The sequence below is a fragment of the Haliotis cracherodii genome, unplaced genomic scaffold (genome assembly GCF_022045235.1).
Source record: "Haliotis cracherodii isolate W230 unplaced genomic scaffold, xgHalCrac1.p SCAF_3, whole genome shotgun sequence".
Lineage (NCBI taxonomy): Eukaryota > Metazoa > Mollusca > Gastropoda > Lepetellida > Haliotidae > Haliotis > Haliotis cracherodii.
The window spans coordinates 55285648-55303654 of NW_027266286.1; the positions used below are offsets into that span (position 1 = coordinate 55285648).

General features: G+C 41.1%; 1 protein-coding gene across 1 annotated transcript; it reads right to left on the minus strand.

Annotated features, from left to right (window-relative positions):
• Positions 1 to 343: 343 nt before the first annotated feature.
• LOC139475537 (uncharacterized) lies at positions 344 to 15422 on the minus strand. Its single transcript, XM_071258726.1, has 4 exons — positions 15290 to 15422; positions 14869 to 14955; positions 7759 to 7803; positions 344 to 5084 (listed from the first exon to the last, which is right to left on the minus strand). The coding sequence occupies exons 1-4, from the start codon at positions 15414 to 15416 to the stop codon at positions 2152 to 2154; spliced, it is 3192 nt and encodes a 1063-aa protein (XP_071114827.1). The 5' UTR covers positions 15417 to 15422; the 3' UTR covers positions 344 to 2151.
• Positions 15423 to 18007: the final 2585 nt, after the last annotated feature.

Genomic DNA, 18007 nt, shown 5'->3' on the forward strand with positions numbered 1-18007 from the left:
GACCTCAGAGAGGACTGCCGGGGAATAGGATAGTCTGGGGCGGTTAGCCCAGGTGTGCTTCAAAACATAGGGAAAACAAGGATAGCAAACTAACTACGACATCCATAATGAAGATGTAAGTATCAAAATAACGTGCTGAACATAAGCTATTCAACGGTATCACTAACGATTTACAACAAGCTATGTACAATTAATCAGAAGGCAAAAATGATCCTAAATACATGAGAAATATCAACCCCATTATTTTAGATAAAATGATGACACAAGAATAAAATAACTACTTTTTACCTTGTAAATGACATCGATAATTAAGATGTAAGTATCAAACGACAAAAATGTATTACTGTTTGACAGAGGATAACATGATGTTAAAGAACAATAAAAACGTAAAACATTCCAAACTTCTCCGACTCAAAACAACAGGACACTCCTCCAAACATAATGGAGTTTCCTGTGTGGCAACACATTGCAATACATTGTTTGATAGGCATTACTTAGAAGTTGGCGGATGACAAAGTAGATACAATTTATCGATAACACTTCTTTAATTACTGTAAAGGCGACATTTCGGTATAGACCCTTATACCGTTGTCAAGCGTGAGTGAGTATTATTTTACGTCGCTTTTAGCAATATTACAGCAGGCAAGATTGAATGAACATGGTACAGAATAATATACAGTAGGTAGAGGATTAACAGTAACACCTATTGCATACAAGAGGGATTAACATGAGGAGGCTAAGTAATGACAACAGAAGGGTAATACTGTAACAACATGATGGATAGAGAACACATGAGGTGGAAGCCAATAAGACAAAACGCCAATTATACAGGATAAGTATACATAGACGGAGTGGTTATTGCTTTTTGAGTTTATAGTAGGCGTATGGGATGAAATAGCCATGATCCATGTTGATTGATTGACAACATCTTAACAAACAGCACCCCCGAGAGGAGCTCACCATCGAAATAGAAAAGAACAGTCAACTACCCTTCCTAGATGTCCTCGTCTCCAGAACCCCAACTAAAAGAATCCCAACCAGTGTATTAAAGAAGGTGTGATCCATGAAATGTGGCTACTTTGTCAAGACATTAAAATGGCATGTCAAAAACACTATGATATACTGACTATTGGTTTACACACTGTATAATGACTTTCGGATCTCATACAAGGTGAAGTTCAGCAATTATTAGGCTGATCATTCATCAGACAAAATGGCTTATTTCAGTGACGTGCATGCTGACCCTCCTTCTTTTATTTTTCATCTGAAGGGGCAATATGGTAATACAAACTAAGAATACGTTAGAACTCAAAATAATAGATAAGATAGTTCTGGCCAATGAAGAGATATATTACCACGACCTCACTTAAGTTTATAACCTAAATAATTCATTCTCTCAGGGGGGATTTTCCATAGAGCTTCGTGTCTTTCTTTTAACAAAATCGGATGCAATAAAGGGGGAACAACGATGACCAATATATGTTTGTAAAGTATTGGGTTTCAGTTTTGACCATCATTTCTACAGCACAATGTATGATAAGGCATGTTTTGGCCCACGGTTGTGCATTAGTTAAGAAAACATCATCTTTCTGTCACGGACATGGATCGGAATATGGTGAAAGAAATTGATTTGATTACATTTAGATCTGGTTCGACATTGTGATTTCAGTGGAAATATTTGGTAGATTGCACAAGAGAAGTCTATATTAACATGTAAAACTTTAAAACAAAACGACAAATTATTGTAATCATTTTCAAAAGATGCTTTTTTTACTCATTTTGATTCTATAAAGACTTTTGTAAATCCTTTCCTAAACGTGTTTCGGTATATTTTCATAAACAGTGAGAGAAGTGTAATATCAACGGTTATCATGGATGAAATATGCCTATATCAATAACAATTTACTTGCTTTTTAGTTAGGAACCTGTCCGAGTTGGAGTTACAGAGTTACCATTATAAGCATCACAAATCACTTCTTACATTTCTTCACACATGTACACTATGTATAGGTCTTTTATTCGTACATTCTGCCGAAATGTACACTCAAAAGTGTTATTTTGAAAACATAGCTTCTAATGTCACTGTGACAGTTCACTGTCATCTTCATATTCAAAGAAATCATCATCATCAAAGAAGACAACCGTCCACAATTAATTGTCTGTACTCATGTCAGAAAATCTTCCGATAAGTTCAATCAGTTCACGATCACTGGCACCAAGTTCATCAACATTGAAAAACCTCACGAGTTTCTCTGCAACAACCTGATGACCTCCACCACTAGCTGCATGTAAGCATGTACCTCCATAGTCATCCTTGCACAGGACATCAGCGCCACATGACAGCAAATGATCAACAATATCTGTGTATCCACGGTAACAGGCTATCATTAATGGGGTGGCATTTTTCGGTCCACGCTTATTGATGTAAGATGGTTCATCACCTCCAACAGATGTAAGAAATTTCACAATGTTGTACCAACCATTGTTGCAGGCCACATATAGACAACCGCCGCCAAGATTGATATCTGCTCCCTTTTTTACTAGTTCCTCTACAATGTCCATGTGCCCTTGTTGACAGGCAACCATGATTGGAGTCCAGCCATCTTTAGTGAGAGAATCGATGTTGTGATCAACGCCAAGACAAAGTTGAACCAAATGGAAAATACCAGATTTTGCTGCAACGTGCAGACTTGTTCTTCTTTTGTTGTCCACCATCTGTATGTCAGCGCCATTGTTCATCAAGAATGTTACCATATCAGTATGACTGTTCTGAATAGCATACATTAAGGGTGTTTTCAATAGTGAATTTACACAATTCACAGTGGCTCCTGTTTGTAGAAGCCACTCAGCTGTTGGAACGTGCCCTTTCATTGCTGCCAAGTGTAGACATGAATTGTTCTCTTGATCGACGGCATCTAAAACAGCATGTCTACGTTTTAGTTCCTTTGCTGTTTCCAACTTCCCATGCCTGCAAGCACACATTAATGGCGTTCTTCTGAACTTACTACCAACATCTTCAATGTTCATTCCATGATCAAGAAGTATCTTTACAATATTGGTTTCTCCCTTCATACATGCAAGATGTAGACATTTGTTTGTAACAGAGACAGAATCTGAGGTGTGTGCTCCATTCTCTAAGAGCAACTTCACGATATCTGAAGCGTAAATCAAAGGTGTTCTTCCATATTCACCACCTTGGTTCAAATCCATAGATTGTCTGAGCAGCAATTCAGCAACGTCAAGGCACCCTCCTCTGCACGTGAGATGAAGACAGTTGTCACTCTCTTCATCTAATAGTCCTGGAGCTGCTCCCCTGTCAAGTAGCATCTGGGCCAAATCAGCGTGTCCCCGATAGCAAGCATGCATGAGAGCTGTCATACCATTTCCCCCAAGAACATCAATTGCAGTGTTGACAGGGTCAAGCAGTATACGCACACATTCTGTAAACCCATTGGCAGCAGCCACGTGGATTAACATATCTCTGTTGTCACCATATTCTCGAGGGCAGTCTTTGTCTGAGGGCACTGCAGGAGAGGCAATACTTTTTGCTGTAGAAAGAGATTGAAGATACGGTCTGGTTTTATCTTTGTTATGCAGGATATCCCCGACAGTTGTAGTGGCTATTTTGTCAAACCAAGAGGCAGATTGACCAACGAGTTCTTTTAAGTAGCTCAAGTGCAAGTAGCTCAAGTGCCCATGCATGCAGCACCCAAGATAACATTCAAGGATGTCTGATTCACATAGCTGCATTCGTGGAATGTATTTGCAAAATGCACCTGTGTCCAAATATGATGACCAGAATAAGAATCCTCGATCCTTGTCACGTTGAAACGAAATATTATCTGCTGGAAAGTAGGAGAAGAGTTTGTCAACCAGGTCCTCAAAGGTAAAACATTGATGTGATAATGAGAGGGACAAATTACCATTAGTAATTTCTCTTCCAAGTCGTCTCACAAGATTCTCCGTTAAATCATCTTCAATATTAATAAGGAACGTATTCATATGACCATCTTTTGAGATGCCTGTATTCTTGGTTTCTGAAATCCAAATTCTGTCAACTATGAACTTTAGACTGCAGTTCTCTAAGGCGACAACAGGGTGTAAATCAATCACAACGCATGCCACAACATCATGAATAGCTGGGTGACTAAATTTTGCGCAATTGTTCTTTAATAGCACAATCAGTGTATCTTTTTCGTTTCTTGCAGATTTCCTGATTTCAGCAGGATTGTTAGCGTCTGGCATGATTTCCCCCATCTGTGATATCTTTTTGTCCAATCCGGAATCCCTTCGCCGTTGAGGATCTAAGAGATCATTTAAGTGTAGACCACCTTCATTGAGTATCATAAGCAGGAGAACTGCAGCCCTGTACCTTTCTTCATAGCGTGAAAAGATAACAGCTACTACATCATGCAAGTAGATCCACGGTTTCTTAAAAAAATCCAAGGCATTTCTTTCTAGAGAAGAATTCTTCACAAACAGTTGGCATATGTAAGGAAATCCCAGTGTCGTGTACTCCAGTCTTGCAACTGCTAACATTTCATCATGCGTTAGATGGAATTGCGATCCTTCCAAATGTTTTTTTAAAATCTGTTCTTTTTCAGTATCACCAAGAGGAGTAGATGTAGTCAGATTTATGACAGGTGACAGCAATGAATTTTGGTATTTAATTACCATTTGAGAGACACTATTCCAGACGTTTGTCCGACTGGTCATAATGACCTTCAAAGGCATCACGTCCTTTTCCATTTCCAAAAGTTGGAAATGATGTTCTAAATATTCAAACATAGCGTCACAACTCTTCACAACATCGGCTGATGATGCAAAAGTACCAAACACATTATCACAAACCAGTAACGTTTGAGTGGGTGTGTTGTACTTAAAGTTCTCCCATTTATCTACACAAATCACGCGGTGTCCCTCTGCTCTGTATTTTCCTGAGATGTAGCGGGCCATTGTTGTTTTTCCTGATCCAGGCGAACCACAAATAAATACATGGTCCTTGGTTTGCAGGGCATTCCAGACTTCACGATAAGCCCCAGTTTCTATAAATATTGTCTCTGCGTATAGCTCCTCAGTTTCATCTGTGATTTAATAGAATGTATGTATTATTAATAAATTTCAGCCAGTAGCAAAGATGCTTCTACAATGGTATTGAATTACCATTTTTATTAATGAGTGAGTCAGGTTTTACGCCGCTGTTAGCAATATTCAAGCAATATCACGGCGGGGGACACCACAAATGGACTTCACACATCGTACCCATGTCGGGAATCGAACCCGGGTCTTCGGCGTGACGAGCGAACGTTTTAACCACTAGGCTACCGGACCGCCCCTACCATTTTTATTACCTTCGAGGGCAAACATATCGGGGTTCATAAAAATCATAGGTGCTCTAGGGTCGCATCACGTCACCAGACAACGCTGTACTGTTTCCGTCATCTGGGCGGCATTGTTGACATCATTCGAATATTATTATGACGTCAGATCGGAATGACGTTACTTTAGAAACGGCGTCATAGCTGAGGATTGTTGACGTCATTCGACAAATTGTGGTTTCGCTGCTGTTGCGACTTGCTGTTCTTGTAGGTACACACTACAATTCGTCTCTGTATCTAGACATCATCTTCGGTAATAAATAGAACATTATATTCGTGTTCAGGTCATACTATGTTTACGACACTCGTGCCTGAATTCCAGTATTGCTCTCGCTCGGAAATACCGTAATTTAGACACTAAACATAGTATGAAATTAACACTCATATAATATCCTCTATATACATGTTTATAAATATATACCAGCTGACAAACATTCCTGTGCATCACTGACAATCATGGGTTATATTAAATATACGCAAACAAAGGACGATCTTTCTACTGATTAATATATTGATGTCCATGAGGATATATATATATATATATATATATATATATATATATATATATATATATATATATACTGAACCGCAAAAGAAACATCACCATAGATAGATATATGAGAAACCTTATTTGTCCAAACACTGTAAACATACTCTGAGACATATTAAAAAGATCAAACTGATCAACAAGGTTTAAATTAAAGTGTCAAACACTAGTCTCTGAGAAAATGGCATCACAAATCAGTATCTCGTATGTCCGCCCTGTGCATTGATGATTGCCGTGCAACGTCGATACATTGAATTGATGAGGCGGTTGATGAAGGGCCATGGGCACTGGAGCCCACACTCTGAGGAACGCCTGACGCAGTTCAGCTGCAGTTGTCGGCCTTGGTCGGACGTCATTCAGCTGTCTTTGAATCTCGTCCCACAGGTGCTCAATGGGATTTAAATCAGGACTGAGGGCAGGCCACTGCATGGTTCTGATGCCATTCTGCTGGAGGAAGTCTCTTGTTGTACTCGCACTGTGGGCACGGGCGTTATCATGCTGAAACTCGTGGTTGCGGCGACGTGCCAAATGAGGTATGGCGTGTGGTCTCAAGACTTGATCAATGTACCGAGCTGCTGTAACAACATTGCCTCTCCTTGGACCTATGTTCGGGGAGACCACAGGGCCGAGCCTCTGTGCAAGATCAATTCCACCCCACACCATGATGCTGGGACCACCCCACGGGTCTCTCTCAACAACACAAGCATCCGAATATCGTTCCCCACGGCGTCGCCGACTCTCGTCGGAGAAGAGGGTTCTTCTCCACTGCTAGTTGCGCTGATGGTGGTGCTGTGTTGCCCACTGATGACGGTCCCGGTGATGACGTGGTGTCAGAATGCGTCCTCGATGTGGCCTGTGACAGTGGAGGGGTCTGCTTGTCAATCGTCGAAGCACAGTGTCCACACTGATGTGTCGCTGGTGTGTCCCCATGGTCTGTCGAACAGTTTCCGCAGCAGTAACAAAGCGATCTCGAAGATGTTGTCGCACAATCTGACGATCTTGACGTCGGGTGGTGACCCTTGGTCTACCACAACGTGGTCGGTCATCTATAGTGTTGGTGGTCTGGAACTGTTGCTGGAACCTGTTTATGGTCTTTACGTGGACTTGAAATGCATTGGCTACTTGCCGGGCGGTTTGTCCAGCTTGCAATCGCCCAAGGGCTTGGTGTCGCTGATTTCTTGTCAATCTTGGCATGTGGTAGCAATTCAATAACGAATGAATGTTATCCGATCTGGGTGGATTTTTACAGGGCAAGAAATGGGGGAATTTGCACGGAACTCACATGCATCGGGTTACCATGGCCGTTGCCGTGATGCGTTTGGGCGATCGGTTTTATTCTCATCTGCTTTGTTTTTTTATCATCAAATTTCCGGACAAGGTAATGTTAAATTTTAGAAACTTGGAAAAAAATAACCCAGACATTTAAATGACAACTATTCATGCAATGTTACTTGGGGTGGCGTTTCTTTTGCGGTTCAATATATACATACATCCTAATTTTATATATCCACACACATATTTTACATCATTTACACATATATTACATTATACATATCCACACACACCAAATAATTCACACGAAAGTAAAATAACATTTGTCAATAATTAATAAATTACGCATGTGCATACATATGCATCAATTTTCTATGCATCGTTTTTTATCAGTATTATTTTCGTATTCCAAATTATGAAACACTGAATTTAACGACTACATTCTCCAATTCATGGTTTTGGTCCTTTGGGAATTGGACTCAAACTTGGCACTTGTACAAAATCTTCATTCCCAATTTATAAGAAAATCACTATACATTTTTGTGAGAGAGTACAACTGACCAGAGAAAACCATCTCACCCTGAAGGCTGCTTGAAGCTGAATCTTCTGAAACGAATCATAAAAATGTTGACAGTAATGATAGCATATGAAAACTTTCGAAGATAACACTTGCACCAGGGAGAAGACGGGAGGATAAATATACAGGCATCGGCACTATTTCAATCCAGAAGACATGATATATAATAGAATGAGGAATTAATGCTTTATACTAACGTCATTAAGAATGATAGATAACTAATTCGTGAGGGAGTGAGTGCGGTAGGTGGTAGTGGCGCGTAACAGTATTCCAGTACTATCAAGGTGGCAGTTGAATGTTGGAAGAAGTTTCATACTATTTTATTCATCGTATGAATTGACATCATTGGATGCTTGTCAAACTCCGTGATGTACACAGAGACATTGATATGTACACGTAACACTTTCAGCCTCAATACAGATCAAGAGACACCCCGTTGATCAGGAAGGAAATGTTTCCACTGAAGTAGTCAGGATTTTCAAATTTCTGAACGATGGCAAGATACCAAATAGTAACAAATGGGTTTCATTGTTCAGTGTTCGTATTTGACAGTTTAAAAAACTTACAACAACTATACATAAATCTTATTCACATCTCCTTACCTTACGACATCAAAAAGACAGCGCTCCGCGAGGGTCTTGGATGAAGAAAGTTGTTTCACATTCCACTCCCTGGCTTTTATAAGGTCCATCACCGCTGTCATGTGACCTTGATGACAAGTCACCTTCCTCACATCACTGCCTGTCGATCGAGCTTAAAAAACATACTTTTGAGGTTTCTGAAGCCTACGTGGGGAGGCAAGTCTGCGGTCGGTGGGTCCTTAAACGTAGTAATGCAGGATAAGTATACACATGTAAAACATATTTAGAATTTACTAATTTTTACTTATCCTGCATTACTCCTTTATGCATCTGTATCGGACAGTTTGGAGGCAGGAAACCTTCCGAAAGTCCGAAACCTTATAATTCACACCCCAAACAATGACACATGTTTGTCATTAATCCGTGAGGCAGAAATAGCTTAGGAAAAACGATAGGGTCGTTCAATCTTCTTACAGAAGGAACGTAAGAATAAGAGGGTAGATCCCTATACATATTCAGTAATAAAGAAATACTAGCTAAACAGGTAATTCTTTACCAAAGAGCCTGGTAGAATAGATTGTCTAATTTTCTTCCACTGGCCGAGTCTCGGCGACCTGCATGGGAAGTAGACTGGCTCTGTATAGGGTGAGTTCATTATTTGCGTCGAGGGTTGGTTACCTACTGGGCTCCTACCAGAGGGCCGAAATCTCGCTCGCCTTCGACGTCCTCGAGAACCACAGCGTGAAGATAATGACAAGCGAAAACTGTGTCGGACCTCCAAAAACATCCTTCCATGATAGTTTTAATAGAGCAGATACTATGTAACGCCATGGTCGAGGCTTACGCCCTCATAAGACTCGCGAGGATTATTCGCTCTCGGCGGATCAAGTTTGGCCATATCATAAGCCTGAAGGATGACTGCACGTAACCATAGAGATATGGTGTTGCGACTAACTTCGATCGTGGACGTAGGAGATAAAATAACCGTTTCCTCGAGCCACGCCTAGTTTTGGAACGGGGGATGAAAAATCGAAGTGCTCGCGCCGGGCACAAGAGAAGTTCACCCTCATCTTCGACTCCCACAATCTTCGATATAGGTGGGATGGTGAAGGAACGATCGGGTTGACCTGGTAATTGATATTTTGCTATAAAATCCCAGGTCAACCTGAGATGTACCGCTCAGTGCGTCCCATGCTCAAAACGGACCCGGGTGACGTCGATCGCATGTAGCTACCTCACCGTTGCCTCCGTGGCTAATGCCATGAGAAAAAATGTTGTCATGGTGAGGTCATAAAATGAAGATGCATTGAAGGGGGTCCTCACAAACCTCGAAGTACCACGTTCAATTCCCAAGCAGGGAACTTGGCCTTCTGATCCTCAAGCCTAAATAAGTGTAGTAGGGCCTGGAGTTCCGGCACCTTGGTCAGTCTTACTAGTTTCTGGAACAGCCAACACTGAGTGAAGTGCAACCAAATCCGTAGTAATTGTGCTACCTTTCAAGTGTTTCTTGGTACGCAAATGTAGGAGGTATTCGGTTAAGAATTGTTGTGACGCAGTCATGAGATCTTGTTTTTTGCCTTGCAAAGAGTCTCAAATGATCACCACTTGTCATTGTATAATCCTCTGGTAGGAGGACGATGGGCTCAAACTATAGCTTTAGCTGCCCGTGCCGAATAGCCCTTCGCACTTAACGCCTTTTAAGACAAACCAAGTGTGCAGATGAAACCTGTCTGGCATTGGGTGAGGCAATTTGCTGTGAGGGTTGATGAGTAGGTTGGACAACTGTGGGAGGGGTAGTGGATCGTCTTCTGCTAGACTTCTGAGCTCAACGAACCACCCTCTCGCCGGCCACTAGGGCACAATCTCTTGTCTCTTTGATCTTTTGTATCACCTTGGGAAGTAGAACAAATGGCGGTAAGGCGTACGCTTTTAGGCCGTCCCAAGGGATGCTGAATGCATCCACTGCCCAAGCCTGCGGATCCGATAAGGGGGGAGACATGCTTCATAAGTTGGTGGTTTTGGCACGTAGAAAACAAGTCGATGGCACGGTGACCGAACTTCTAAAGCAGTAACTGAAATGCTTCTGTGTGAAGTTTCTACTAGTGCAGGTGACAAGAGGCATAAAATCTTTAGCCATCTGTACCTTGGTACTGATAGGAGATCCTGGTCTGTCTGGAATAGGCCTCCTATCAACTGGAACTGATAACAAGGAGTTAACTCCGACTTCGCCTCGTTGATTATCTATCCCAGTTGATAAAGTAGCCTTCTGGTAAATTCCCGATGGCGTACTAACTTTGGTACGTCTGGATGACACAGGAGACAGTCATCTGTATACGACTCGAACCAAATGTTCCTCAGGTGTAAAATCGCAGTTATTGACTTCATTATGCGTGTATAGAGCCACGGGGCCACTGAAATGCCAAATGGGTGAACGCTCCATTGGTAGTGAACTCCATTGAACTGGAACCTGTGGAACCTGCGGTCGGAGGGATGGATGGGTATATGCAAGTGGAGACTGATAAAGGATTCGAACGCCTTTCTGCTGGTTCTGGCTCAACGTGGTAAGGTGGAAAAAAGGTGGACGCTTCAGGTAACGTTCTTGAGAGATTGTTGATCATACTCATCTTGTCTGAGTCCTTCTTGGGTACCAGGCAGATGTGAGGATAAAACCACGGTGTTAACTCTGCGGTGTAAACAATCTATAGAGCTCCATTTACCAACAGTATGTCTTATTGGCTTTTAATAGCAGATGTTGCTTTCTTGGATATTTCCAAGGCAGGGGAGCTGCAGTCAACGATGCGGTTACCTTTACGTCTCCTCGTCTAGATGTAGTACGTTGAGTACGTAATCGTCCTTGAGAATCGTCAAATTTTTCCAAAACAGATTCAGTCTCCCGCTGAAGGAAATCGACAATTGGTCCGCCTGGGGGCGGGAGTTCCCAGACGTGACTGTACAACACTTCAGTGTTTACCCCTCTTATCATCTCTTTTTATAATTGCCTGACCTGCCAGCCTGCTAGACTATGAGAGACATGCTCTGGAGCCTTGAGCGCTGTCTCATCCCTAGCGTAATTGGAAACTTTGGCGTGCGTGTCTGTGATTTGTTAATGGAACAGAGAAGTAGATGACCAAGGTTGAGGTAGCAGCCTGCGCTTGAACTCAGAGTCCCAGTTGGAAAGCGCTAAATAACCAAGTCTGCGTGTGACGGTAATCTGATGCTGTTGGAAATCCACCATAGTTTGGAAATGATCTAATCAGATAGGGTTATCCTCTGATAGATCCTGATCCACTGCACGCGTTGAACGCTAGTGCTGACAAAGGTTTCAGTTCCCGCCTGATTTCCGTTTCTGTGAACGCAGCAAATCTGGTATCTTGTACCTTAAGGGTGGTTTGCCTTGACGAGCCTGCCATCCTTTGTATGTCCTCACTAAACTATGAGCTTGGAGGGCGCCTCTGACACGAGACGGTTCTTGCCCTAAGCCGAGATGCATATTCCATTCCACAGAGAAATCGCCATACTCGCCATTTGATAAGTCCGACGAGTCATAGCGATGTTGACACACTCGCCCGGACGGCAATCAGGTTTTGCTCCGGCGCATAGCGCCTCCTCTATGAGAAGGCTTTGATGATCTGCTTTGTAGTAAGAAGTCATGTGCCGATTTCCACGTACGCGCTTGCGTACTAGCGCTGCCCAACGATGTATGCGCTGTACCAGTACAGGCCTGCTGCAAAATACGTTTGTGAATGACCTGTCTATAATTTGCAAAACTCGCTGGAGAGAGAGGTGCACAAATATTACATTTAAAGTTTGGAGAGCAAATCTGCGAGCATGCCAAACAACGTAGATGAGGATCCTTGGAATATTTTTTCCACGACAATTAGTACAACGCGCAAGCATAAGTTACGCAAAATAGAGAATTGTTGATGAGATTGAGTTGGAAGATTGTCATAGAATTAAACAATATTTTATCGGCAGATATTCTTACGAGTTGAAAGTGTATACAAATATTGATACACGCAAACTCTATGTAACACAAAAGCTACTAGTATTTACAAACATATGAATATGTTATACATACCTAGCTGAGAATTGTAAACAATTTGACTACCCTTGCAGGCAAACAATTGTAACACAAATCAAAATTGAGATATACAACGAACACGTGGAGGGAAAGAAAACAAACTACACACTAGTGAAAGTAATATGAAGAGAGTACATCTCCTATCGCAAATAAAATTTAGAATTATACTCTTCAAAAAAAGAAACTTGAAAAAGATGTAAAACCACTTTTTGACAAATATCTAAAATAATTACATTAAATGAGAACCAAATAAGTCAAACAGAAAGATGATGTGTCTATAATTCGTGAAAACACATGCAAATCACATAAACGTAGTGTTTGGGGATCAATTTTACAGCTTCATCCAATCGCAACCAGCTGTAAAAAACATGCAGCACAGGATCCTGCATTTAGGCATGTAGGCCCCTCTGCTGAATGGGTATAAAAATCCACATCAACGACTGTTTATACAGTCCTTATAACGGCAGTAGAGGCGGTGACAGAATGCCAAGACTGAATGCAGCTCAACGGAACAACGCCATTAAGAGATTACAAGCTGGAGCAACTTAGCAAGAAGTGGCCAGGCACTTTGGTGTATCCAGACAGACAATCTCCGCACTGTGGACCCGATACAACAACACCAACAGAGTTGACGACAGACCAAGGTCAGGAAGACCAAGGGTGACAACCCAAGCACAAGATCGATACATCTGGCTGCAACACCTCCGAGACCGCACTACCACAGCCACGTCTACAACCACACAGATCCCTGGGGTACGCAGAATATCAGATCAAACGGTATGCAACAGGGACTTTTTGCACGAAGACCTGTTCGACGTCATGTGTTGACCCCACGTCATCTGGCGGACAGTCTGCTTTGGTGCCAACAGAGGGTTAGATGGGCACGTGCAAGGTGGAGAAATGTACTGTTTACTGACGAGTCACGTTTCCTACACACACATGCTGATGGGCACGCACGTGTCTACAGACGTCAGGATGAAGGTTACGCCACCAACTGTGTGCAGCAGGTTGTCCCATTTGGCGGTGGGAGTGTCATGGTATGGGCCGGAATTCATCACGGTGGTAGGACACCTCTCGTGCATGTGGCAGGTGCATTGACAGGTGTGCGTTACAGAGACTTGATCCTACAGCCTTACGTTCTTCCTCACATCAACGTTCATGCCGGACAGTTCCAGCAGGACAACGCTCGACCGCATATTGCAAGTGTTTGTCAGGACTTCTTACAGAACAACAACATCCAGACATTACCTTGGCCAGCCCGGTCACCAGATTTGTCGCAGAAGGAATCCACCGCCCCAAACACTTCCGATGCAAGTGGTGGGCACAACCGAAACTGACATTTTCTGTACCCCTGTGACATTAACTGTATCGTGTACGTGTGTCTGTCTAGGTGACACGATTAATGTTTTGAACATTGTGTACATTGATCTTCAAACATTGTTTCAATTATGGTTTCTGTGTCCTATTTTGAAACAATCGCATTATATTACATTTTGAAAATCAGTGTCAAGTTTCTTTTTTTGAAGAGTATATATCTGAAGCTGAAAGTCTAAAATTATCCAATCTATAGAGCTCCGCTGAGACATGTCCTTGCTGGATCGCGACAGACAGTGATCAGAGGAAGGTGACTTGTCATCAAGGTCACATGACAGCGCCGATGGTCCGTATTAAAGCAAGGGAGTGGAATGTGAAACAAATTTCTTCACCCAAAACCGTCGCGGTGCACTGTCTTTTTGTTGTCGAAAGGTAAGCAGTGAATGCATTAAGGAGTAATGCAGGATAAGTAAAAAATATTCCAATTAGGTTTATTGGAAGATTCAACTTATGGAATCCATGTACATATGTAGTTACAAAACTGTTTTGTTTCCCCAAAAAGACATATGAAAGGATCGATTTCTCATTTCGTCTTTTGGTCATTACTGTCAAAGTTTATAGGTATAGAAAAGTGAAGATACAATGAGGTCAGGTTACTCCAAATAAATCATTCTTTCTCAATTCAGACTGGCACTAGCAAGATTTTGTAGCAGTTCATGCCATCAAAAGTTGAGACTGGTTGTTATTACAACATACATAGAGAATAAAGGTGGTGTATACATTGCAAAAATAATTATGAAGAAGATTAATACTATATTTTATTAGTATCTGAAAAATATAATTTTCTTCATAAAAAAATGTTAATATTCTCCTATCAACATCAAATGTATAAAGCCATCAAACACTCTGCCATGTTTGTCTACTATGCAAACCATTTGAGAGAGTCGTGTTAGTTTCAGGTTTAATAATACAGTACCTAGTGTGCATGGTTTATCTTGGCAACCACAATATATCAATGTTTCAAACATATGATAATGAACCACCACTGTGAATATGGGCCGATGACCTACATTCTTCTTGACTAAAAAGACTTACAGACATGTGCTAAGCGAACTTACCGCCATATTGTACAACAGACCCATAGTTCATGCCAATGACAATGCTCTGGTTCACATTACTGTGAGATGCCCCACTGACATTGAGAGCTGTGAATGTAAATAAAATCCATAAAATATGTTTCATAATTATTAAGTAAAATCCTTGATTGAATAATATATCGTAACAGTAACAGTGTAACCACTATTGATTACAATAGCAAACTTAAACCCATCAATATGATCAAGATGTATATGGCCACGTGTAGCACACGTACAAACCGTGTATAAAACATAAAGGTTTAATTCCTTGAATAATACGTATGACTTAAGTAAATTCCCACTACATCGTTGATATATCTTATGTCATTTTTGTTGATAAGTTACTAGCAGCAAATGTGGAGATGCAGGGTCAAGGTAGTAGTTCCACTTCTAACATGCTTACCTGCAGATGCATCCGACTGTCTCAACGAATCTCCTCCTGTAGCGTCTGTTGGTATGCTGTCCTCACATTCCCCATGTGCCGTACTCGTACATCCAGCAGGTTGCAGTGTACCGTCTGGCGCATCCATTCTGAGGCCATACTATCCCTCTCCTACATTTAATACATTTCATGGTTAGGGGCCCAACAAATGATATTATGATGATTTAATCTGTTCCCGAAAATGGTAGTAAACACAATTTGACATTCTGGATGTTCTTAAACATCATGTGGTTTTGTGTCCCCAAAATGGTTTAGACTGTCCATTCAGAGAAAGCAAAAAACAAATGTATATCTTGAAACGCTGATTGAAAACAATATTCTGCCTAATTAACAAAATCATTTTTTTACATTACTTTATGCTATTGTAACAGCAACGACAATGTTTACAAATATTTTTAAAAAACAGGTTCGTTAAGAAAAACGAACTACCTTAAGGCTAAATGCCTAGTCACCCCACACAATTACTGGCATGAATCATGGACATTGCTTAATGGTAAATACAGGCAGGCACCTGCAGTCCCCGTACATTAAATATTTTGGGTTGTTATATACTTCAAACGAAGAAGACACTCCTAACAACTTTGAAAAAAAGATAGAAAATATTATTCAAGTAAACATTTCAATCACAATCAAAGCACAGTGTTAATGGTTACTTTGAAAGTTAGTTCCAGACCACTTTCATTGCAAGCTCATTGCATGATCATTATGTTCAACATTCAGAGCAACCGAAACAAAGAATTTACATCTTTTGTTTAATACATGAACGTAATGAACATCAAACGTGATAATAAGAAACAAATGTATTTTCAAATCAAGAATTATTCTGTTCTGTTTCCATTATCAAAACAGGTAGGGTAGCCTAGAGATTGAAGTGTTCGCACGTCACGCTGAAGGTCCGGGTGTGAGGCCCTTCCGTGGTGCACCCCCCCCCCCCCCCCCCCCCCCCCCGACATGATATTGCATTATCGAACTGCTGCACGAAACATGAACACGCAATGCATTTAGATATCGTATCAATTCGTCTCTGCTCGTAACTACGTTTCACAAATCAGAATGGCTAATCAATCACATCTAAATGTGATTACAATCTGAGGATACAATTTAAGTAAACAAACGTGGAAAATAATGACAACAGATGCAAGTGACCAGCGTGAAGCCAATATGTGAAAGTATCTTGTTTCCATACCCACCCTATCCTGGTTGTAGCTTCAACCCGTATGTTTATTTTTGTAACAACAACCTCAAGCAAAATTCAGTCCACTCCGCCTAGCAACCAACAATATATTGAAAGTAGGAAAAGCCTCCCATTTTTAAAAAGGAGAGCAACAATTGACTTTATGAATAGCGATTTCGAAAACACGATACTATTCATGCGCAATATCTCGCAGCATTGTATTAACAACATTCAAAGCGACAATGGGTGTGGCTACTGGGCTTCAGTTAGTTAATATTTTGTCATATTCGTAAATATTACTCAAACAAGTCTTCATTACGTTAGACAATACACAAAGACCCGTATGTATATCAACAACACATACCTGACATGGTGTCATACTCCATTATATATAAGAATAGAACACACAGCCCTTCTGTAGTTACCTCCCTTTTGACACCTGAGTTTTGCTTGTAATAATATATGTACACGTTCTTATGTAACAGCCGAGAATGTACATTTACACTAAAAAACATATTAAAATGTTGTTAAACCCGAAACGGTCTAAGATGAAATATAGGGCAACCAGTATCATTGGGAGATTAAATATAGGGCAACATGAGACAAATGAATATACATTTCACTCATTTATGGATGTTAGGTAATCACATGTTAATATGGTGTCATGTTGTGGGTTAGAATCCTACGTTTGTCTGAATAATATATATAGCGCTATATAAATTTGTATTCGCTTAGGTCCTAAGCGGTGTAAAACACAACTCACTCAGTCACAAATAGATATTTTGGTAACTCGATTATTGAAATGTCAAACTTCATCAAATCACCATGTAAATTATTAACAGTGTTGTGGCCAGTGGAATGGAGCATTCCAAACCAGCATGGAGTACCTGCCAATACAGTTTCCTGTCAGGGATGGCAGGGGAAGTATTTAAACTACCTTTACTTTTCACTTTTCTGTTGTTGCATTCACGGCCTTTATCCCCCCATATGATCTTGGGCAGAGGTGCGGTTGCAAATATTTTCCTCATGGTTTTGACCACAGAGTCTGGGGTCTTGTTTTTCATGGGTTCCACCCATACATATCTTGAAAAAATATTGATTGCTATTAACAAGTACGTGACACCATCATTGTCCGAAGCTATGTTAGACACGTCTGCTAAGTCTATATCCCACCGAGCATTCAAACATGTAGCCACTACTCTGTTGTGCTTGAACTTACACCTCAAAGGCAACTGAAGCGAATAGGCGTCTTGTGGTGTAATCCGATATCAAATTTGTCCTCCTTTTTACCAGCTGACATGTATTGCACCACTGCTTGAAATATTACACGACAAGGCTGCCTCCTTTTTTAACTCCTACCGACGCGCTCTTTTCTTAGCCAATGGTTAATCTCCATTTCACAATGATAAAAGTTGCCAGGAAGCTTCGCGTGTTTATGACCTCAATATACCAAGATTAGTTTCAAGTAGTTTACACTCTAACGATCAGTACAAGCTGCACTGAAA

Excerpts from the sequence above, each read along its gene's own strand:
- LOC139475537 (XM_071258726.1), bottom strand. The coding sequence starts at position 15,416 with ATGGATGCGCCAGACGGTACACTGCAACCTGCTGGATGTACGAGTACG. Across the intron at positions 14,956-15,289 it reads ACAGTCGGATGCATCTGCAG|CTCTCAATGTCAGTGGGGCA; the intron begins GTAAGCATGTTA and ends TTACATTCACAG. Across the intron at positions 7,804-14,868 it reads GTCTGTTGTACAATATGGCG|AAGATTCAGCTTCAAGCAGC; the intron begins GTAAGTTCGCTT and ends GATTCGTTTCAG.